Below are 25706 nucleotides of genomic sequence, written 5' to 3'. Positions count from 1 at the left end.
GAACGGTTTGACAATCACTAACAATCATGAATAACATCATTTCAACAAATTTAATAATTAATCCATTTAAAATGGAAATATGTCTATAATTTGGGACGTGAAAAGGTGGTGGAGGATTGCAAGGAAAAAAAGACTAACTGTAAAGCTTGACTTGCTTTCAAGGACATAGCATATTTAATTTGTTATCCAATAAATAAATGTACTCAGATTAATAGTCACAGCAGGTTTGTTTTGACTCATCTAAAATTTTAAATCCATCATGTTATGATTATTCCAAAGTATAGAACAAATATATATGCCATGTATATATACTATATGTTGTTATGAAATCAATAAAATTAAAATTAGATCGCAATCGTAGTAAGATATAAATTCCTAACTAAAGATACAAATATTTATGTGATTCGATCGTGATGAATCTATGTCCACAGACAGGTCAACTAAACTCCACTATCAATCAACGAAGATGAACAATCACAACAACATATTACAATCTGCAACAATGAAAAACGCAACAACTATTCTAATACGATGAATCAATGTAAACTATCTCGCTCCTATATCACTTCTTTGTTTTTCACGCTCTCTCTCTCTTTCTTACCATTCAATTCTCTATTATATATACAATAGAGAGAATGAATCTAGACAAGATACATGTACAAATGCATAATTCAATAATAAAATAAAAAAAATAACTGCCACATAAATCATCCTGCCCTGCTGATTATCAACTGGGACGATCTATATATTGAGCTGAAAACCATGAGCTAAGCTGATCCGTCATGAACTGAAAACATTCCGCTAGTTTGAAGACCATCAACAAAGCTGATCTGACATAAGCCGAAATTCCTCAGTTGTGCTGATTAGTTTCATCACCAACATGCCAGTAAGCTGAAGCAGACTTTGCAACTCATGCTAATGCAGTCCCACATCTCTTCCGCATCCGTCTAGGTATGCAATTAACTATTCACATATGCAATACGCGAAATTCATGACATGGTTATTCCATATATTTTTTGGTCGACACCAACATATAACCAATACATATTACATTACAATCTCAATACATTTATACTCGATAATTAATCATTATATACAAATTAATAACCAATACATATTATATTACAATCTGATCAATACATTTATACTCAGATAATTAATCTGCGCTTTGAACTTGCTGCATAACTCCAAAAGCTTCTTAATTAAAGTGCAATCCCTTTCTCTTTTTGCTTTTTAATTTGCTATATGAACTCAATTTTGAGTTTTTTTTTTTTTTTTTTTGCAAGAATTAACCGAAACATGTTTCTTTTTGAGGAGCGAAAAATATGTCTTGACAAAGAGCAAGAACAGTATGATTTTTGAAGGTATGCTACAATATATTATTTCCAAAAGCAAGAAATTGATCATTTCTGCAAATATAAACCAGTCAGAGGGAGACAACATTTTCAGGCAATGTTGCTGGTCCCAATTACTGTGAAGAATGACATGACAAGCTACAATTTTAACATTTTATCCAAATTTTATATGGATTATGGAATATGTATGGATTTAATGTATGAATTCATAAATTGAAATTTTCTCTCTTTATGGAATTTGAATTTAAAATTAGAAAATTCCTCCAACAAAGTGATGAATTTATCGTAATTTTCAGGATCAATTATATTAATTGAGAATAATTCCTAATTTATATTTTAAAATGAATTTTTATTTTAGTCAATTCCTATATCTTTATATATATAATTTTCGCCTTCCCACTATTGAAATCCTTGGCAATAATTGGATAATATTTAAAGGTCCACTTATGAAGAAAAATAATGGCATGTGGTAATTAATTAAGCATGTCAGAGCTAATTAAAACGAAAACATAATGAGAAGAGAAAGAGAAGAAACAATAAAGGTAAAGATTGGTAAAAGATTGTCTTGTTGTACTTTGAAGTGGGGGAAAAAACAAGCCAATGGCGGAATATAAATGATGATGCTCATCAAGTATGCTACACAAAATCATACAACTCCATAAAGTAAATAGGAAAAGGAGAATATTCGTTATTTCACTTTTGCTGCGCACTCGACTTAATTTCTTTTATCATTTAGCTACAATGTAATTTTGGGTTCCAAGGTATGATGAGATCATAAGGGAATCACAATTTTAATCAGTTCCACGAAACGAAAAACACAATATTTTGATTCTTAAATTTTTCAACCAGTTCCAATTATTCTCCTAGCTAATTAAAAAATTTCGTGTGTTGAGACACGTTCGCGACTTGGTTAGATTATGAAGCCCGAAGTTTTTTGGACTATTGTATAATTCATTAATTAGATTCAGTTAATTAGAATTTAATTATTACTATTTATAATAGTTGTGTCTTCTATATATCTTGTATCTGAAATTTATTATAGTAAAAAATTTAGTTTGGCATCGCCCCAAACATAGTTACATATTGTAACGAATGAGTAAACAATTCTCGAGTGTTTTTTTATTGCTTTTGTAATTTGTGCGTGTGTTATTTCCTAACAACTGATATTAGACCTTCAGGTTCGGTGAGAGCAATCACGATGAACGATGGAAAAATTCATATCGAAAAGTTTGATGGTTCAGATTTCAGCTTGTTGAAGATATAAATCGAGAATTACTTGTACAGTAAAGATCTGTACAAACCCCTCACGAAAAAAATCAGAAAAGTGATGAGCGTGATACGTCTATTGTTGTCTAAGGACGTGGCTTATCACACGACTGAAGCAAGGTCAACGAAGAAGATGCTGAGTATTCTGGAGGAGATGCACTAGAAATCATTGACGGTGAACAAGGTACATCTGGTAAGGCGTTTATTCACTCTGAAGATGACAGAGGGTATACCGATGCAATAATATCTAAACAAGTTCGGCATGATTGTCATATAATTGAACACGATTGAGATCAAGTTCGATGAAGAACTACATGCCCTAATTATGCTTTCTTCTCTGCCAAAGATTTGGGCCAGACAGTGATTGCAGTTAGTGCCTTGAAGGCTAAACTGTGATATAACTATGTTCGAAATCTGATGATTGGTGAAGAAATTCACATGAAGAAATTTGAATCTAGTCCGGGGTTAGCATTGAATACATAGAGGTGAGGGGGATCAAATTTTATTTATTGTTTATTATTTTTTAAGGTGACATGTATTTCATGCATAACTTTGCATACAAAAATGCATATGTATAAACACAAATATGCATAATATTGCATACAAAAATTCATGCATTTTATGCATAGTTCAGATGGGGGTGGGGGGAGGTCAGCAGTGAGAAGTACCTGATCGGTCGTATAATGCAATATTGCAATGCATTTTGTGTACAATATTATGCATTTTTGTGTGAAAAATTATGCATGAAAAATATGTCAGCTTAAAAAAAATTAAAAAGGTCCATGGGGGTTGGGGGGATCAACTGCGAGAAATACTTGATCGATTGTATAATACAATGCTTTTTTGTGTGCGTTTTTGTGTGAAAACTTATGCATGAAAAATATGTTTACTTCAAAATATTAAAAATTAAAATAAAAAATATGCTTCATTTGTCCACGAAATGTTGTCCTAAGGGAGGGGGATCAAATTTTATTTATTGTTTATTATTTTTTAAGGTGACATGTATTTCATGCATAACTTTGCATACAAAAATGCATATGTATAAACACAAATATGCATAATATCGCATACAAAAATTCATGCATTTTATGCATAGTTCAGATGGGGGTGGGGGGAGGTCAGCAGTGAGAAGTACCTGATCGGTCGTATAATGCAATATTGCAATGCATTTTGTGTACAATATTATGCATTTTTGTGTGAAAAATTATGCATGAAAAATATGTCAGCTTAAAAAAATTAAAAAGGTCCATGGGGGTTGGGGGGATCAACTGCGAGAAATACTTGATCGATTGTATAATACAATGCTTTTTTGTGTGCGTTTTTGTGTGAAAACTTATGCATGAAAAATATGTTTACTTCAAAATATTAAAAATTAAAATAAAAAATATGCTTCATTCGTCCACGAAATGTTGTCCTAAGGGAGGGGGCACGGATTTTAAGAAAATTTATGTTGTTTATTTAGTTAGTGGAGAAAGAGGTCCATAAATGAAGAAAAGTTGAAAAAGTTAATTAAGTTAGTGAGTGGAGAATGAAGCCCACATGTTAGTGAGTGGAAAAAGAGACCCACAGATTTACTAAAAATAGATTAGGACATTTTTTTGTGAACGAACCAAAATGATAAATTAAGACATTTCGTGGATGCAAAGAGTATCAAAATAGTAATAATTTTTTTTAATAACTGAAATTTTTATTCTGATTTTACCCGTACGTATTTTAACTTGAAGGCCTTGGAAGCCCTCTGTCATGTGTCTTGTTTTTGATGCACCACACAGATAAAATGTATAGTTCAAAATTGATACTATATACTACTACTTAAAGCTTGGATACCATACGACCTCATTCATATATATATATATATGTTAACTTCAAGAAAAGAAACCAACCTACTTTTCACAATAATAAAAAAAATGCTAAAATATACACTTCATTCAACCAAATTTAAAATTTAATGAATTGGTCTTAGACTCTTTGCTAGGTAACAAAATGAAATTTATTTTTGTGGCTAAAAATTCAACGTACTATAATTATATCAAAATTATTTGCGTGATAAAAATCTATATGAGATGATAGTATAGGGATTTTCAAATAAACGAGGTTAATTTGAAATAACAAAGGAGCGGCTAATTTCCCAAGACATTGTCAAATATTTAAATCATACTAATATTGTGTTATGGGCAATTGAATTTTGATAGATTTTGGAGGGTTCGCGTAGAAAAAGAGGCATGATAAAATCATAAAAGCGACTTTCTTCTTCTTCTTATAAAGCGCCAAGCGACCACGCCCGTTGCCCCTATCATTTCCCCTACTTTTTAATTATTCCAATTATTTTCACTATTATTATTGCTTTAATTAGAGGTGAACTTAGCCCTATATATACTATACACCGACTTATTAATTAATTTTACATTTCACAAAAAATAACAATCTCAAAAACTTTAAAAACTTAGCCATTAGTGCGCGCTTGGATGTTGCAAAAATTTAGAGTTTCTTCACGATCTTTTCACTTAACTAGCAGAGATGACGTGCATTCGCACATAATTATTTTAATAAATAATTTTTTAAGATTATAAATTTATATTTTATTTCATTTTATAGTAACATTTATCATTTTAATATATTTTTTAAACCAATTATTGGATAATGTTTAAAAATATATATCATAAAACTCATAAAATCGAAAAAAAAAATCTAAATTAATATAAATAATTAATATTAATTAATTAAGAATTATTTAATTTTGTCATCATTGGAAGAACAAAATCGCGACGTAAAAGAAACGAAGATTGATATGAAATTCATGTTTAATTTCTAGGTTTCATCTTTATATAATTAATTTTAATTTTATGGATTCTAGCAAGGTTAAACTTCTAATAAAACTAATACATGAATCAGTTGTATTGTAATTCTAAATTATTAGATTTACAAAATAAAAAATACTCCCCCCCTATCCTTCAAATATTTTTTAATTGGGGGAGAAGAGCACGAGTTTTATGACGAGAATGTGAAAAGTACGGGTAAATGAGTATTGAGAGTGGCGATTAGGTGAATGTAAGGGCAAATGAGTGTTATTAGTAGTGAGATATGGTCTAAAAGTAAAAAAGATAAGTTTTGGGGGACAACCCAAAAAGAAAAATTAAGAAATAATTTGAGAGATGTAGGGAGTAGTAGACTAGTAGTAACTTATGTAGATATGGAGTTTTAATGGGTACTACTACTTAAATAATTATTAATATATAAAACATAAACTATAATATATTTTTAGATTTATTATATGTATGATATATTAAATTACACAATTAACAAGTATATATGAAGGATATAATAGACATATCAAATTTTATAAAACAATGCACTTTTATAATAGACAAAATTGACTAAATTGTTTGAAATTACTAATGATACTTAATAAACCAGACTAAAAGTATATTTTTTTTTAATTTGTATATTTTATCCAACTTAATTAAGTAGAAAATACACCCTTATCGTTTATAGCAAAAGGTAAATAGATCCCTAACATTATGTTTTATGCAATTAGGTCCTTAATGTTTATAAATTGGGCAAACAAGTCACCAACGTTCAGAAATTAGGGTAAATAAGTCCTTCTAGCTAATGGTTGTGAATGTTAAGGACTTATTTTTGCGCAATTTGTAATATTACGGGTCTATTTGATTTTCAATGTGAACGTGAGGGATATTAACCTTTTTTTTTTTCTAAATTCTTAATTTATGCCTTTTAACTTCATATTATATTTTTAAAGATTTTATGAATAAATTATTGCATTAAAGGTAATTTGTGCATTTTTGGTATGATAATATTATCCGTCATTGAAGTGAAAAGAATGAATGAAAAATTGTGAATTTCTCTTTTACAGAAAATGAGGGAAAAAATATAAGGCATTTAAATACATAAATTATTATTATCCCTCATTTTTCCATAATATATTTATCTATCTAAGAAAACACACCCTTAAAGTTATAATTCACACATATGTATTACATGTATTTACCTATTAGTCGGAGGGGATTGTTGAATTGTGATTGACCTATGCAGTACAAGCTAGTGATCAAAATTACAAAATCCAACCAAGCATGCTAATTTTCAGGTGTAGATTACGTTGATTAAAAGGAAGGGTGTTGGAAGTGGAGAAACCCGAGTGGTGCGGTGCGGACAGGCCTCCCACGCTTCTATAATTATCCATTAAACAACAACTAAATAATCTAATCTCGTCTAACAAAAAAAGACAAAACAAGGTTTAAGCAATCAAGAAATCGCGTCTTCTCTCATCCTCCAAAAAGCGTGTCCACTCCTCTTCCCTAAAATCCACTCTCTTTCTTCACTTGGCCACCACCACCGCGCTTTCTATATATACACACCCCGGTTGTATGTATTTTCGCACAAATTGAGTAGTTAATTAAGCAAACATGGCGGCGTCCGACAAGGTGGTGGAGAGCGTCATCGCCGGAAACTACGAAGAAATGGAGAGCGACGGGAAGCCCCGAGGCATTAGGTCCACCATTTCCAACTTCTTCTGGCACGGCGGCTCCGTCTACGACGCTTGGTTCAGCTGCGCTTCTAACCAGGTTACTCTCTCTCTCTTCTCTCTCTCTCTCTCACAACGATTTAAACTGAAGCTGGAGGTAGGGTTTGTTTCAGGTGGCGCAGGTGCTGCTGACGTTGCCATACTCGTTTTCTCAACTAGGGATGACGTCAGGGATTCTGTTCCAGCTGTTCTACGGCCTCATGGGGAGTTGGACGGCCTATCTCATCAGCATTCTCTACGTCGAGTACCGAACCAGAAAAGAGCGAGAAAAAGTTGATTTCAGAAACCATGTTATTCAGGTTAATTCATTTTTCAATTAATTACGCTTACGTGATTATTGTATATATATTGTTGATTAATTAACTTATGTTACCAAAAACCAGTGGTTTGAAGTTCTTGATGGGCTCTTGGGAAAACACTGGAGGAATGTGGGTCTGGCTTTCAACTGCACTTTCCTTCTCTTTGGATCTGTCATTCAACTCATTGCTTGTGCAAGGTATACAATTACATATTATCATTAGCTAGCTAGATCAAAATATATGTAATATTGGATTTTAACGTATGCAGCAATATTTATTACATAAACGACAATTTGGACAAGAGAACTTGGACGTATATATTCGGAGCATGCTGCGCAACCACGGTCTTCATCCCATCTTTCCATAATTACAGAATTTGGTCTTTTCTTGGGCTTATCATGACCACTTATACAGCTTGGTACCTCACCATTGCTTCCTTACTCCACGGACAGGTACTAATACATAATTAATCATATATCAATATTATCACTACAAATTAATCCTTATTTAAGCTCTTTAATTTGATTTTTAGGTTGTCTGAATATCTACCAACCGAATCTTATTTACGTTTTGATAGGACAGATCTCAAATCAGTTTGTTTTAAGCAAGAGTCAAGATTCGTAGTCAAAGATGTGATTTGATTGATTATTCTCAAATTACTTTAATCATTTATGTAAATTAATTAATAATAACAGGTGGAAGGTGTGAAGCACTCTGGGCCCACCAAGTTGGTGTTATACTTCACAGGAGCCACAAACATTCTCTACACCTTCGGGGGACATGCTGTCACAGTGTAAGACATCCTCACACATTTCCAAATCCATATAAATTCTTGTATTAGTTTACAATATTTGGATGCTCAATCTTGATCTATATGAATTTTGAATATATACGTACGAAATTAATTATCACAAGGCATATGATGCTTTCTGACTAAATAAAATACGGCAGTGATAATACATATTATAATTAAAAGTAAAGAATTTAATCTCTGAAAAATCAGAAGTAGAACGAGCTTTATTGTTTGGCAGTGGTCAGAGAGGGTCATTAGGAAAGGGACACAACCTTAGGTATTATAGAGAATGACATAATCTGAGCATGTGATGTATAATATACAATAATCGATTTCATTTGCTTGTATAGTGCAAGAATTGGTCGATGTGTCATTTTCCTTGGAATTTAAAATACGTTTCCGACAGTGGCCTTCTAGGCATGCTAGAGCCAAAAGTTGCACTTTTTTCGTACCCTTTGGCCTTTTCTCTCATCTGCTCTGAATAATAAATAGTAAAAGTGAGAGATCTTTACTTCTCCAATCACTTTCCATCTATACTCTTAATACTAAATCCATATTACTTATGATGAAATTTAACACTTTATCTGTTTTATTTTCCTTGTATGGTTCAAGATTTTGATGACATGTCGTCTCCTTTCTTGGAATTTAAATAATAGGCATACTTGTGCAAAAAGTGCAACTTTTCTGTACCCTTACATACATAGTGTGAAGAAATATATTTTCTATCACTTTTCTAATTATCTGAACCAAAACCACATGTTAAATTAAGATTTTCTATATATTATGATATGTCTAAACCAGATCCGATTCTACAATCCAAAGCCTACTTCTTACATGTCAATTCATGTGAACTACCCCGCCGCTCATTTATTTCCTCATATAATAGAACGCAAGAACTGCATTGAACAAATCTTACGAGATGTACCATTAATTAAGTACTGGAAAAATAGTCCAAGTTTTTTCGTTTTGGGACGTTTATATAAAATAGTCGCATTTCATTTATTGATATTATCACACGATACATTATCCTCAATATATATATCAATTTTACATACTCTATGTATCACGTAGTGGACCTCTCTTTTCCATTCATAATACACTTAATTATTATTATTAACACTATTGTTAAGGTGCATGAGATCCTTTCTCCACTCACAAGCTTAATTCGACGAGATTAATAAATTGTAAAGTAATTGAGGATTAATGCAGCATAATTGAAGTGGAATATGAATGAATTGAGTGAATGAAAATTTGGTATTGGACAGAGAGATCATGCACGCAATGTGGAAGCCACAGAAGTTCAAGGCAATATACTTATTGGCGAGTGTGTATGTATTAACGCTGACAATTCCGTCGGCATCAGCTGTGTACTGGGCATTTGGGGATCTCCTCCTCAACCACTCCAATGCCTTTGCCCTTCTTCCCAAATCACCCTTGAGGGATATTGCCGTCATTTTGATGCTCATTCACCAGGTACCTAATCAATTTCATATTGATTATATATGGACTATTGTATTGTATTGTATTTACCTAAATGCCATGCAGTTTATAACATTCGGCTTCGCCTGCACGCCTCTCTACTTCGTGTGGGAGAAGGCCATCGGCATGCACGAGTGCCGCAGCCTGTGCAAGAGGGCGGCGGCGCGCCTGCCCGTGGTGGTCCCCATCTGGTTCCTGGCCATCGTCTTCCCCTTCTTCGGCCCCATCAACTCCACCGTCGGATCGCTTCTCGTCAGCTTCACCGTCTACATTATTCCCTCTCTCGCCCACATTTTCACCTTCCGATCATCTGCTGCTCGCGAGGTCAGCTTCATGCTCATATCATTTTCATTACTTTATGTCACTCAACACCACTCTGCTTTCTACTACAACTTCCTTCATGCTTTCATTTGCCCATTCAATAAATAACACTCAATTAGAATTTATTAATCACTAATAATCTAAATCTGTGTTTGGTATTTAATGACAGAATGCGGTGGAGCAGCCGTCGAAATACATGGGAAAATGGGTGGGGACGTATACGATCAACGTATTTGTCGTAATCTGGGTCTTGATTGTCGGGTTCGGGTTTGGTGGATGGGCCAGCATGACTAACTTCATCCACCAAATTGATACATTTGGACTTTTCACCAAATGCTACCAATGCCTACCCCAGCTGCCGCCGCCGCACTTGCACAATGCCACCGCTCCTCTTCCACATCCGCCGGCTAACCTCACTCACGCGCCGCCTCATGTTCATTTCCTATGAACTCAATCTTGTTTCTGGAGTTGTTCAAGGCCCATTAGAAAACAATTATGAAAAATTGGGCCTAAAACAATGTCGTAGTTTAGGATGTCTAATGTCTTAATGTATTTTAGTTGATGAAAACTATGGATCTCGTAATCATAGAAATTTGTATCTATGTTCTGCTAATTTTATTGTTCTCGCCTCAAGGAAAAAGATGCAAAAGTAATGATATGTTTCTAAGAGCATCCGCAATGGAGTTACATGATAGTCTACTTTATGATGGGGGACCACATGGTGTAAAGATACTGCAGTGGGGTTACATGATAACTTACATGATAGAATTAGTTTTGATTTTTTCATTTTTCATTTAAGTTTAATTTCATAAATTTAAATTACACAATTTACTTCAAATTTAAATTGCATTAATTTTTAAATTCCTAAAAATTACATAAAATTACATAAATCACACGTCCCGCCTCCGGAGCCGGCTGGCCATAGATGTGAGCAAGCAGTTGTTTCTGCAACTCTATCTCCTCCATGATCGCATTAGCTACACCGTCGGATGAATCAGACGAAGAACCGTGGTCGGATTCCGCCATTGTCGGAAGAAATAAGATGAAAGCGCTTGAAAGAGGAACAATAATGAAAGAAATTGAAAGAAGAAGGAGAATTGTAGAGTGAAAGTGAGGAAGAGGAAGGAGGAAGATGTAGTTATAAAGAGAAGAAAAAATTGAAAAAAAAAAAATTCAAACGGTCAAATTTTGGCACACAAACCGAGGAGTCAAAGCAGTCAAAGCCTACAAATTTTGATTTAAAATTCGAATTTCCATTTTTTTTTTAAAGAGGCGCGTGTAAAACACGCGCCTATATATTACCGTTTAAAGGGCTACACGATAGAACGTGTAGCCCTCGTGTAAACCTCTCCCGCAACGGTTACACGATAGCTCATTTACACGATAGCCCTATCGTGTAATGGCTATCGTGTAACCATTGTGGATGCTCTAAAAGGGAAATGTTAGGATAACATAATGGATACTAATAAACTTATTAATTGTTAGTGATTTTTTTTTAGTTATAGAATTATCTTCTAAGAACAAGTTATATTGAAGCCGGCCCAATATCTGTTATTTATTGGGCATTACCGTGTGTGGCATTCAGCCCGGCCCATGTTCTCTCTTGCTTAGCCAGTTTATTTCACGAGAGGTCTTGATATCTCCATTCCAGCCATGCGCTACTTTAAAAAAAAAATGTTTTTATTCGTGGTGAATAAGTAAAATTTAAGCTCGAGATTTCTATCTTTACAACAGGGAGATCCATATGTAATACTTAGGTAGTTAGGTTGGATGTCTACGAAAAGGCTATTTTTGTGGTATTATTCATTAACGTATATCTGTTTACTTTGGATGTCTCATTCATTTGTTTCTTTTCAATGTAGTACGTGGGTGAATTATTGCATATGTAGTTTATGAATTAAGCTAGCTAGAAGCATGTGGAGTTTGCTTCATAATTGGTATGTCATCACTTGAATTTGAATTATCTGAATTTGGTTCTTTCTTGATTGGAAGTCGGATATTTTTGCAAAGGAAATGGTTGATGTGGAAAAACTGCTAACACGTATTTTGGAGATATTTTATCCAAATTGAGTTTTTGAGTTTATTATTATTAATCAAATTCTCAGAGATTTTCACAAATTTGGGGTAATGTGATAAGAGAGAACCAAGGTAAAAGAGCCAAATTGTCATAAAATGCCAAAAGGAAACAAGAGAAATTGAAGTGAATTGAGAGTGGGAAACTCTCTCCATGTCTGCCTTTTGGTATACACAAAATGAATGGTTGGAAGCAACTTCTACTACTTTACTCTTGTCTTCATTATTTCTTCCGAATATATATATATATATATATATATATATATATATATATATATATATATATATATATTCTCATTTTATACAGATATTATAGTCTACAATACTTATGTTTTTGACCTCCCAAATTTTATTTGTGGTTGCCAATTCACCGTCATAATTAGTGTAACATGGCAGACAAGTGATTGACTGTTGGGGTTCTCCACTAATGTAAAATGATTGCCATTGTCACAAGGAGACATTATATGTTAATGTTACGGTAAGTAAAAGGTCAAAATAAATAAATAAATCACATGTAATGTGAATTTAATTCACAGACGATCTTATATTTAGGGCTGAGCATCAACCGAACCGGACCGAAAAAACCGACCGAACCGATCAAATTCGGTTCGGTTCGGTTTCGAGTTTTCTGGTTCGGTTTTCGGTTCGGTTTTTAAATTGAAAAACCGATGCTATGTCGGTTCGGTTTCGGTTTCATAATTTTGGTTCGGTTATGAACCGAACCGAACCGATACTATATATATATATATATATAAAACCCTAGAAATTATTCATTTCCCACCCCAAACCCAAACATGCGCTGGTGGGCGCCGCGCCTCCCCTCCCCTTTCTTTCAAAATGGAAACCTAAAATCTAGTCTCCTCCCTCCCACTCCCAGCCGCGCCTCCATTCTCCACACTGCACAGCCGAGTCTTCTCTGACCGGCGACCTCCCCCACCGCCTCCATTCTCCGCGTCGCTACTCCTCCACGGCGAGCACGAGCAGACCAGCACGGACCGCCGCTGGAGCTTGAAGCAGACGCTGCAGACCTCCCCCCGCCTCACGAGCAGACTGCAGAGTGCAGACACACCGGCAGCCGCCTCCGCTGGAGCTTGACGCCGCTGGAGCAGACTACAGACACGCCGGCAGCCGCCTCCGCTGGAGCTTATTTACGAATTGTTGCACGGCCTCCCCTCCGTCCGTTCAATGTAATACACGAATTGTGCTTGAAAATCCTAATGTGTTATTAAAGGTTTTAATGAAATTCTTTACCAATTAAATACGTGCACTACAATAGCTTATTTAGCATGTTTTGGAAGGGATTTGATTTCTTTGTTCTTTTCTTTTTTTGTAATGATTTGAGAGTTGTTTCATTTTTTTCACCCTGGCGGTAGAGATGTGTTATGGTTCTGAAATAGTTGTTTTGATACAGAAAATTCAGTTTAATGGCTGAAAAATAGAAAATTCAGTTTAATGGCGGTTCGGTTCGGTTACCGACCGAAACCGATCGGTTTCGGCCGGTTCGGTTTTGGTCGGTTTTGATGTTCTAGCGGTTTGGTTCGGTTCTACATCTTCTAAGGTCGGTTCGGTTTCGGTTTTTCTATATTGGGTCGGTTCGGTTCGGTTTTGAACCGATGCACAGCCCTACTTATATTCGTTGAAACGCCAAATGTAACCAATAAAATTAAGACGATAAAATGTTCTAAGACTAAATTATACATTCCCATCACAATAGATAGAGAAACATCACCGTACATGTATTAGAACATCCAAACAATCACACATATTTTGAACTTTATATATATATATATATATATATATATATATATATATATATATAGGGTGTGGTTCTAGGGAGAACTACATTATTTGTGAGAACGTGAGAATCATCAAATCTAATGCATTCACTGTAAAAAATAATGCATTCGCTGTTAAAATTAATGCACTCAAAAAAATAAAAAAAATTGCTACCTTCAGGATTCGAACCCAGGATCTGCATTCATCCAACAAGATGATGCATCCACCGTAGATCTTGATGATCGAATGGCTGAAAATGGTTCTCCGTTCTTTTTTTATTTATGGTTCTTTCCTGAACCTCTCCCTATATATATATATATATATATATATATATATGCCAAGGTTCAATGAAGAAGGCCTAAATGTAAGAGAGAAGAGAAAAGTAATTTGATCCGTTGATCTTATCTAATCTAAAGGACATGATTTTTCACGCCATGTTCAACGAAAAAATCCGTTGAACATATGGGGTCGAACCCCAGAACCCCCAAATATTTGATGAATGTTCAACGAAAAAATCCGTTGAACATGGCGTGAATAAATCATGTCCGTTAGATTAAATAAGATCAACGGATGAGATTACTTCTCTCTTCTCTTTTACATTTAGGCCTTTTTCATTGAACCTAACCCTATATATATATATATATATATATATATATATATATATATATATATATATATATATATATAGGGTGTGGTTATAATGAGAACCACATTTATCGTGAGAACATAAGAACCATTAAAATCAATGCATCTGCTATATAAATTAATGCATTCGCTATTAAATTTAATGCATCCGAAAATAATAAAAATTTTGCTCCCTTCAGGATTCGAACCCAGGATCTGCATTCATCCACCAAGATGATGCATCCACCGTAGATCTTGATGATCGAATGGCTTAAAATGGTTCTCCGTTCTAATTTTATTTAGTGGTTCTTATTTGAACCTCTCCCTATATATATATATATATATATATATATATATATATATATATATATATATTTCATTGCAAATGTTTTGTATGTAATCATCAACAATGATATTTATAAGGGGGTTTTGCAAATAAAATCACGAACAATTTTGAATTTGCAATTTTAACGCGACTTTTAAAGTGTGGCGAATTAAATCATAACCTTTTCAATTTTTACAATTTCGTCCCCTCAATTTTTTTCGGCCACCGGAGTGATGAGTTGGAGCTTATGTGGATTATTTTTTCCACGTAATTAATTTCTGACTAAGATTAAATTGCTGACTAAGATTAAAATAAAATCAAAACCTAATTCTTTTATTTTTCTTCTTTTTCGTCGAACTTATTTCAGTATCCCCCATTTTCCTTAAACTAGTATGCCCTCCCGTGCGATGCACGGCCATGATATATTTATTTATTTTTAAAATTTGAAATTATGTAAAAATATTATTATTTATGAATCAAATTAATTAATAACAAAAAATATATTAATTTAAATATTAGTATTTGATTTAAAATAGTGTATAGTAATAATTTTATCAACTTAATGAGTAGGAGTATAATATTAAGTTCAATGAGTATTGTATAATAATAATTAAATTTACCGAAAGTTTTTTGTTATTGATTATTATTTTCTATTAAAATTAAAATTGATAAATACTTTTATAATATTGTCTCGATATTTGTTGATAATTGTGCATTATATTTTTTAATTAATATTTTTAATCTAAATATTTTTATGTATGCTTTGATAAAATAATTCAACAAATAAATATTATATTTTTTTAATCAAAAGATAAGAGAAGATATATAAATTTTGTAGGAGAAAGAGATACAAATAGAAATAATATAATAACAAAATAAGGAGAAAGAGAAAAAAAAAATAAAGAATATTGTAAAAGAGATAGGAGAGAGAAAAATAATCACTTTAAAATTTTAAATTATAATAAATTATTTATTTCAAATTCATATTTAATGAATTTTAAATCAAATTAAAGAATTAGGTTTTGATTTTGTTTTAATCTTAGTCAGTAATTTAATATTAGTTAGAAATTAATTATGTGGAAAAAAATAATCCACATAAGCTCCAACTCATCACTCCGATGGCCGGAAAAAATTGAGGAGACGAAATTGCAAAAATTGAAAATGTTATGATTTAATTCGCCACACTTCAAAAGTCATGTTAAAATTACAAATTTAAAATTGTTCGTGATTTTATTTGCAAAAACCCCTTTTTATAAACTATAAATAGACAACGAAATAAAAGTGTATATTTTTAGATTTATTGCTTCCTCCCACTTCTCTAACTTCTCTACTATATTTTTGACTTTCCTTGCAGCGGGCAACTTCCACCACCCATGACAATATAAAACAATTCCTAATTGGAATAGATTTATAGTATTTTCAGACGTATTAATTCTTACAACTTTGTGTTAATTTGAAATATTTCCTACATCGCCATCTATTTGTACATTGTGGTCTACAAAGCGTGGTCTATGACAGCTCTACTCATATTTTAACAACAAATTATATCTTTAACTATAAAATTTGTAGGGACAAAATAATATATATCCATTTTTAGAGATAAAACTTAAAAAAATATTCATCTTTTACAAAATATATTTATTATACTTATGTAGGACTTTTTTACTCTTTTGTTGAGCATCAGTGCATTTTGCACTGATACTCAATTCGTAATGATCGAGTATGTCGAGCATTAGTGCATTTTCTAAGAATGCTCAACCACTATTTGCTCGACTCACAATGGTCAAACTTGTCAAGCATTTATGCATTTATCATTAATGCTCGACTCGCAATTTATTACAAATGCATTAATACTCGACCAACTCGGCTCGTAGTGGTCGAGGATGTCGAACATTAATGCATTTACCACTAGCGCTCGACTTGTATTGGTCGAGCATGTCAAGCAAAGTTTAGAATTTGAGTAAAGTTCGCGATTTAAGTAAGGGCAACTATGTCCTTTCAAACCCAAAACGAATAATTTATATAATTTTATTTTATAGTGAGTATTTTTTATTTTTTTTATCTTTAAAAATGGATAAAAACTACCATCAACTCAAATTTGTAATCAAAACTATGATTTCTATTGTGGTAATACATGAGATTGACCAAAAAAATAGTATTAAAACTTGTAAAGTCACAGGTATATATAAAAATATGCATTTTAGTTATTTTAAAGTAAATAGATAAAAATGTCATTTTGTTAACATAAAGTAATAACTAAGTAAAAAAAAAAGTAAATAGATAAAAATGTCATTTTGCATGGGTTTGTTGTTGCCATGAGCAAGAAGAGAATGGATAGGAGACTGGGAGTGTTGCAGCCAAGCTCATACCGTCGATCAAGATGTCGACCTGACTACCGTTCAAAGTCTGAAGTTCATCATAGAAAAGGTGACGCAAGATGAAGTGACTGGAAGGGAAGCAAGCAGATTGACCAATATGAGGAAGGAAGAAAGTAAGCAGAGAGAGGAGCATAAATGAATGGCGTCGAGGGCTTGACACTAATGTGGCAAATGCAGTAAAATCAGAAAAGATAAGGAAAAAAGATGTGTATCTCTCCTCAAATTACGTAAATGATAAAATCAAATCCAACCGATAAGCATAATGCAAGCAAAGTTAACCTGAAGATAGATAAGTCCAGCATGAAGGAGATTCGGGCGCAATTGCACATGGACAATTTCTTTCTCATTTTTTTTTTCATTTTGTTTGTGAAAAAATAACTATATATATGTCATTTTTTCCTTTAAAAAAATATTTAAATGGCTGTTTAATTATAATTATTTTAAATTTAAATATTTTTAAATTATAGTAGTTTTTAATGCAATTAAGAATAAGAAAATATGTATTAATTTTAATATGAATTCATACATAAAAAAAAAACCTAGTTATATATCTAAAAATTAAAAATTAAAATATTCTATAGATATATTTAACTATATATGTGTAGATTTATTTATTTATTTATATAAATATATTTGTTGTTATATTTTCTTTTTTTATATTATTCATATTTTTCCTAATTGTGTAATTAGTTTCTAACTATTAGGCCCTACCAGTGTTGAGAGCGGCAGTGGCAACATAATTTTGGAGGAAGATAAGGTTCTTTTACTAATAATATTTAAGATCAATTAACAATAATATTAAATATGTGGTCATACAACTTTTCTTTTAATATAACTTTCCTGAATATTTATGTCGAAAATAAACGTGTCGAGAATATTGGGATGGAGAGAGGAAAATATATCGTGAATGTATGGGAGGATGTATGAATTTTATATTTTCTATTGGTGGTGATTTTTATATAATGGAGAAATGATTCCATTATTTTTAAAAGGAGAGTGGTTGGGATTAAATTAGGGATAATTTTTCTTGTATATAAAGGGTATTTATAAGGGCGAAAAATAAGAAAAATATGTTGGAACAATAAAGAATTAGGATTAACAAATTAAAAACACGTGACTTTGTACAGTCACCGCTCAGAAGCACCTAACCTTCTTCTCCACCTAGCCATTATAATGATTGAGCCCCCACCTACTCTCGCTATAACCATACTTGTACTCAACTTTTATTATCATTTTCTCAATTTCCAATAATAAATTGACTACATAGTAGGAGTATTTTACATATCAATCACGCGATCTCTCCGTATAAAAATTTAAGTCATACTCCCTCCGTCCCATTAGAATTGACACTTTTGAGTAGAGCACGGAGATTAAGAATAAATGATTAAGAATATAAAGTAAATAAGATTCACTTATTTTATGTGTGTAGAGAATGTAGGAGCCACATATTATTTTAAAAAAGTGTCAATTTTAATGGAACAAACGAAAAAGGTAAGTATACCAATTCTAGTGGGACGGAGGGAGTATGTTATTTTTTTAGACAAACTTACAGATTTAATTTCTTCTGCATTTGTCGATGGAAAGTTTTGATCTCTAAAAATATGGTGATCAGGTATTTTCAAGGGAGAAAAAAAATGTAGGAAATAAAATAAAGTGGCGTGGTGTTAAATACTCCCTCCGTCCATCAAAGATATGCCACAATTTTCTTTTATGCCCGTCCACAAAAAATATGCCACATCCATTTTTAGTAGTAATGTCCATACCATTCCACTCACATTTAAATTGAGACCCTTACTCTTTAGGGTTAGCAAAATATCCGAAATCCGAATATCCGATCCGAACCAAACCGAAATTTAAAATTTGGTTCGGATTTTCGGATCAGATCGGATTGAATTTTAAGCAAATTTCGGATTTTTGGATCGAATCGGATTGACACTTTAAAAATCCAAAAAAATCCAAAAACCGAATTATATTTATAATATAATTAATATTATAATATTATAAATAAATATATATAATTATTAGTTTTTAAATAGTTAAATATTTCTAAATTCTAACCCTATACTCTCATTTTGGTTGATTATAATTAATTGCTTGTTAATTATGGCCTTAATTTGATTGTAATTATCTAATAGGTTAGGTTGACATCTATTTCGCATTTATCGGATTTTTTCGGTTTTCAGATTTTTGTTAACATTTCAATTTTTTTTTCACATTTCGAATTTTTCGGTTCGGATCGGATTTTATCCGAAATTTTTCGGATTCGGATTTTCAGATAATACGGTTCGGATCGAATTGAATTTTAGGGAAATTTTGAATTTTCGGATCGGATCGAATCAGGCAAAAATCTTATCCGAAATCCGAATGCTCACCCCTTACTCTACTATCAACTTCACTCACATTTTATTAAAACTCGTGCAGAAAGTAAAGTGACATATCTTTGGTGGATGTAGGGAGTATAAATATAGGGAGTCTGAAGTAGGTATCCATGACCCGAACCCGTTTAGCCGAAAGAACCCGTCCGTTTATGTCATATTCTCTTATCCTCAATTTCACCTACTATACAACGTCTGTACACTATTTCAGCTTTATAAATTTTGACGACTCCCAGCGGAAAAAGTTCCTTTCTTCTTCGTCTTCTCTTCTTCTTCGATCCCTAACCAAACCTCATTTCTCTCTCTCCACGCCCCCTCTTTCTCCTCTCACTCCACTTTCCCTCTATCTCCTCTCCCCATTCGTCTTGCCTGGTGAGTTATTCAATGTTGTTAATTTATCTGTTTCGTAGATTTTGTTTTCATTGATATTGAATCGTGTTAAACCCTAGTTATGATTCATTATAGAGATCTGTTTATCATGTACTTTCCTTCTATATATGTCGTCTTTGAGTAGTAATTAATTAGTTGATTTGAAAATGGGCTCTTTTTTCCATTTTCTCTTATTCGTTATGATTTGGAGTGTGCTGGGATTGGGGTTTGTTGCAATTTCTCATTTCGGAGTTGGGCGGGCCGCTGGTGACAATATTATGTTTGCTCTGATTCTCTTTATGAACTTTTTTCCTTCCTGATAATTAGGTTATTGTGAATCCAAGTGAATTTAGTTTACCAGTTTGGCTACAGACTCTCCTGCGTATGAGCTCATTGTGATGAAATAACACAGAAACATTTAATCTTTTATTGCGTCTTTTACACGATAGAGTAGTTGATCGTTGTGACTCTTAGCTAATCATTATGCACCCCTGTTTCAGTGAATCCAGGCTTTTGTGGGTTATTCTGTGATGGAAAATGGCATTGGCATTGCAGAGGATGCCAAGCTAGACGATAGGAATGCCAAAAACAATGATGAACCAGAGCCCAATGTAAAGGAACATGTCCACTCGAAGTTGGATGGATCAAACTGCTCTCATGATGAAGAAGTATTTGAGGAGGCCGTTGAGGCCAAAACCCCGATCAATGGTCCTGGAGATAAGCTAATTGCTGAAGGGGAAAATTCTGAATCAATTAGAACTTTGGAAAGAAATCCAGATGAATTTTATGAAACTGTTGGGACTCCAATAGTTATGGGCTCAGATGACCCTGGGGTCAAGCCTGATATTGTAATGAATGAGGAGAATCATGATGACAAGGAAATTGCTACAGAGAAAGTTGTGAGGGACGAAAGCAATGGATTGGTGGACGAGATTATTACAAAGGAAAATGGCCATGATGTTGTGGATGGTGATTATAAAGAAATTGGTGAGTTGGCTGCTGTTGCTAGTGAACCTGAGAATCTGGATGACAAAAATGAGAAGTTGGAGAAGTCCAATAAAGAGTTCGAGGATGACCAATCATATAAAAAAATGAGCTTTCTTGAAGCTTTGACTTCTGGGGATACAAAAGTTGCTGATATGGACAATACAGAAAAACTGATTCCTGAGAATCCAGAAACTTCAGAGTCCAATAAGCTAATCAGAGCTGAGGCTGACCCTGAGAAGCTTGAAGTTAAGAAATCTCCTGCCACTATAACAGAAACTCATGATGACGGTAAAGTAGGAGGTGATGCTGCTTACATCAATCGTGAAAATGATACCTCGGACTATGAGGATTTGGTAGGCACTTTGGATCATGAAAACGTGAAGAGTGAATCTGTTGATGTACTGGAAGATCATATTTATGAGATATCGGTGGATATTAAAGATCAAAATGGGGAAAAAGGAAGTGAAGCTGGCATTAGGTCAGAGTCTGAGTCCATTGAGGATGCTTCTCATGACAATGAACAGAATGCTGTTCTAGGTCCTGGACACCAGCAGGAAAAACATGAAACTGAGTCAGCTAATATGCATCTTGGACTTCAAGAGGATCAGGTTATGGAGGAGGAGAAGTTGTGTATTTCTTCTGCCAATCCCAAAGATGATGAGACCATCGAACTGAAGATGGTAGATGTTGAATTTGTGCAAGGTGATAAAATTGATACTCAGCATGTGGATCAGAAAGAAAACAATTCTACTTCGGCTTCAGAGACTGATCATGCTAAAGAAAGTGCTGGAGTCGAAAGACTCGAAACTAACTTGCATGCTTTCGATGATACCACCCTGGTCAAGGAGATACCAGAAGTTATCCCTCAATCCAGCTCCTCACCTAAGTTATTAGCAAAAGGTTCTAGTTATTCTCAGCCAAATCTTACCGATTCTAGTGCTGAAGTGAGTGCTAAAATTAATGAAAGACCAGAACAGGTAGGAAAGGAAGATGAAAAACCAGAAGTATCTTTGTCGGAGAATAAAGATGAACAACAGGAAGCATCTTTGTCTGGAAATATACGACAGGAAGTCAGACCAGGTATTGGTATCTTATCATCTGCTGGAAACTCTTCTTCAGCTGACTTTTCTCCTGCTCATCCAGCCAGCTTTAAGGATTCTGCTAAGGTACAGGAACCTGTTTCTCAGGATAATACAGCAATTGCAACTCAGGAGCCTAAACCTGCAGCAGACATATCCTCCTCTGCTAAATCTGTAACTACTCATTCTTCTGGTGTGAGGCATAATATTCCGCTGTTAGAGCCTACTCCTCAAAATAAGAACAACAGGTCCAGGTCCGCGACTGATACTTCGTCTGCAAACAGTAACTCAGCAACTCCTTCTCGTCCCGCTGGCCTTGGGCGTGCTGCACCACTATTAGAACCCAGCTCTCGGGTAGTGCAGCAGCCCCGAGCAAATGGAGCTGTTTCTGCTACGCAGAACCAACTTATTGAGGATCCCACAAATGGGGAAACTGAGGAGTATGATGAGACCCGTGAAAAGCTCCAGATGATTCGTGTCAAATTTCTACGTCTTGCACATAGACTTGGTCAGACTCCACATAATGTTGTTGTGGCTCAGGTCTTGTATAGATTGGGCTTGGCCGAACAGCTCCATGGGAGAAGTGGGGGACGTGTTGCTACTTTTAGCTTTGATCGTGCAAGTGCAATGGCTGAGCAGCTTGAAGCAGCTGGACAAGAACCCCTGGATTTTACGTGTACCATCATGGTTCTTGGGAAATCAGGAGTTGGCAAAAGTGCAACTATTAATTCCATATTTGACGAGGTATTTTTTGGTACTGATGCTTTTGAGTTGGGCACAAAGAAGGTTCAGGATATTGTTGGGACTGTGCAAGGAATCAGGGTGCGTGTGGTTGATACACCTGGACTTCTTCCTTCTTGGTCAGACCAACGTGAAAATGAAAGAATCCTTCGTTCGGTCAAAAACTTTATCAAGAAAACACCCCCTGATATTGTTTTGTATCTTGATAGATTGGACATGCAAACCAGAGATTTTGGTGATATGCCATTGCTGCGGACGATCACTGAAACATTTGGACCATCTATTTGGTTCAATGCCATTGTTGTACTGACTCATGCTGCATCCGCTCCGCCTGAAGGGCCCAATGGCACTGCAACAAGTTATGATATGTTTGTGACACAGAGGTCTCATGTTGTTCAGCAAGCTATACGTCAAGCCGCTGGAGACGTGCGGCTAATGAATCCTGTTTCTTTGGTAGAGAACCACTCAGCTTGCAGGACTAACAGAGCTGGGCAGAGGGTGTTGCCCAATGGTCAGGTTTGGAAGCCTCACTTGTTGCTTCTGTCGTTTGCTTCGAAAATTCTAGCTGAAGCAAATACTCTCCTAAAGTTACAAGATACGCCTCCTGGGAGGCCTTTTGCCCCTCGAACAAGATCACCTCCTTTACCTTTTCTTCTATCATCTATTCTCCAATCAAGACCTGAAGTTAAACTTCCCTCTGAGCAATTTGGTGATGAAGATGATGATGATATAGATGATGGTTTAGATGAATGCTCAGACTCAGAAGAAGATTCGGAATATGATGAATTACCTCCATTCAAACCGTTGACTAAAGCTCAGCTGGAGAAGCTTAGTAAAGTGCAAAGAAAGGCATACTATGATGAATTGGAATATAGAGAAAAACTTTTTATGAAGAGGCAACTCAAGGAAGAGAGGAAGCGGCGGAAGATGATGAAGAAAATGCAGGAAGCTGCTAAGAATATGCCTGCTGAATATGGTGACAATGGTGAAGAAGAGACATCAGCTGCTGCATCTGTACCAGTTCCAATGCCAGACTTGGCCTTGCCTGCTTCATTTGATTCTGATAATCCGACTCATAGATATCGATCTCTTGATTCCTCGAACCCCTGGCTTGTGAGAGCTGTCCTAGAACCCAATGGTTGGGATCATGACATTGGATATGATGGCATAAATGTTGAGAGATTATTTGTGGTTAAGGAGAAGGTACCAATATCTTTCTCTGGTCACATTTCTAAGGACAAAAAGGATGCAAACCTTCAAATGGAAGTTGCAAGTTCAGTGAAGCATGGAAAAGGAAAAGCAACATCTCTGGGCTTTGATATGCAATCTCTTGGAAAGGACTATGCTTATACTTTACGAAGTGAGACAAGATTCAGCAATCACAGATTTAATAAGGCAACTGCTGGTCTCTCAGCTACTGTTTTGGGGGATGTTGTAACTGGTGGACTGAAGTTAGAGGATAAATTAATAATTGGCAAGCGTGGACAGATTGTTGTTTCCGGGGGTGCTATTTATGGTCGAGGAGAGGTTGCCTATGGTGGTAGTTTGGAGGCAACCCTGAGGGACAAAGACCATCCTTTGGGACGATTTTTATCAACTTTTGGACTTTCTATCATGGATTGGCATGGAGATGTTGCTATCGGGTGCAATTCCCAGACGCAGATCCCTATTGGTCGACATTCAAACTTGATTGGCCGTTTTAATATCAATAACAGGGGTTCTGGACAGTTTAGCATCAAAATCAACAGTACAGAGCAGCTGCAGATAGTATTAGTTGGCCTAGTTCCACTGGTAAAAAAGATACTGGGTTATTCTCAACAGGCGCAGTATGCATAAAGATGAAAGTGGATAGAAGAAGATAGCAACTCTTGAGTATTCCAAATAGCTTCTGCAATGGCATACACATTGCACGATCAGCAATCAACATAGGTACAGGATCTCATGCTTTTCGTGGCAGTGCAGGTCTTGCTGTTTGTTTCTTGAGATGCATCGTGATAAATGATTATAAACGACAATGTTTTATTAGCTTCTAAAATTGAAAGGGTGTTATTATTTATTAGATATATGACATAGACCCTGCTGTGTTGCCTCATTTGAGGGGGTAAAAAAAAAAGCGAACTCTCTTAGGTTTCATCAGCGCTTTATTTACTAATGTCTTTGTTCATAAGGGAATAGGCTTTTCTGCTTGTCATGTGGAGCTGTGGGATATGTCTACAGCAAAATGCTTTAATTTGTTAGAATCTAAATTATTTCATTCATATGCAATGCATAAAATCTTATGTCATTATTACATATTTTGATTAGTGGTAGTATGAATCCTGCTCATCTCATGCGCTCTCTGTTCTTCCTCGCTTTTTGGTTTCTTTCCCAAGTCAACCTGATCACGCTGCGGATACTGCGTTGTTGCCTTGCAGGTAGGTAGAAGAGAAGAAATCGATACAGAATTGTCCCGGGAATTAGCATTTGGCCTGGCTCCAGAAGCAGAAGATGTCACATTCTTCGGTTATTTTGAAGAACTTAACTGAAATTTACTTTTATTTGATCAAGGGTGTATTGTTATGGGATTTGGTCTAGTTCAGAGTTTTGTAGGATGTTATCACTGTTGCGATTAAATGAGGATATTTTTGTGAGTGTTGAGTTTTACATAAGCTGCGAATATATCGTCTTATAATAATGCTCAAGATTTGAGGCTGCTCTCATCACTGCAGACTAGAAATACAAGCAAATTCTGAATATATTTGAGCCTTATTGGAGCTGAGGGCAGAGTTTGCGTACTTTTAATTTCGTATGATATTTACTCTGTTCTATTAATTTAGTTTTGATCTAAATCCAGATTTAGATCTTACAAAAAGATAAATATATGTTCTTTATATCTGTAGTCCGTATGATATTTATTTAACACTCCATAAATTTGGATTTAGATCTT

The 25706-nt window shown here is 34.5% G+C and overlaps 2 protein-coding genes across 4 annotated transcripts; both read left to right on the top strand.

The window, feature by feature from the left end:
• The first annotated feature begins 6845 nt into the window (after nucleotides 1–6845).
• Nucleotides 6846–10666, top strand: LOC131001036 (auxin transporter-like protein 5). The gene is made up of 8 exons (XM_057927208.1): nucleotides 6846–7201; nucleotides 7275–7460; nucleotides 7545–7657; nucleotides 7729–7912; nucleotides 8156–8253; nucleotides 9519–9726; nucleotides 9799–10056; nucleotides 10223–10666. The coding sequence occupies exons 1-8, from the start codon at nucleotides 7043–7045 to the stop codon at nucleotides 10499–10501; spliced, it is 1485 nt and encodes a 494-aa protein (XP_057783191.1). The 5' UTR covers nucleotides 6846–7042; the 3' UTR covers nucleotides 10502–10666.
• Nucleotides 10667–19790: 9124 nt separating this feature from the next.
• LOC131001033 (translocase of chloroplast 120, chloroplastic) lies at nucleotides 19791–25410 on the top strand. 3 transcript variants are annotated; one of them, XR_009093844.1, is made up of 3 exons: nucleotides 19791–19976; nucleotides 20474–24709; nucleotides 25195–25410. XR_009093844.1 is itself a non-coding variant. In XM_057927203.1 (2 exons), the coding sequence occupies exon 2, from the start codon at nucleotides 20504–20506 to the stop codon at nucleotides 24614–24616; it is 4113 nt and encodes a 1370-aa protein (XP_057783186.1). In that variant the 5' UTR covers nucleotides 19806–19976; nucleotides 20474–20503; the 3' UTR covers nucleotides 24617–25410. The 3 variants fall into 3 exon arrangements, 1 of the variants encoding a protein (XP_057783186.1); XR_009093845.1 differs by having other exon boundaries at nucleotides 19806–19976; nucleotides 20483–24709; XM_057927203.1 differs by having other exon boundaries at nucleotides 19806–19976; nucleotides 20474–25410.
• The last annotated feature ends 296 nt before the right edge of the window (nucleotides 25411–25706 follow it).

This window comes from Salvia miltiorrhiza, chromosome 8, assembly GCF_028751815.1.
Source record: "Salvia miltiorrhiza cultivar Shanhuang (shh) chromosome 8, IMPLAD_Smil_shh, whole genome shotgun sequence".
Lineage (NCBI taxonomy): Eukaryota > Viridiplantae > Streptophyta > Magnoliopsida > Lamiales > Lamiaceae > Salvia > Salvia miltiorrhiza.
This window is presented reverse-complemented; position numbering and strand designations above follow the sequence as displayed.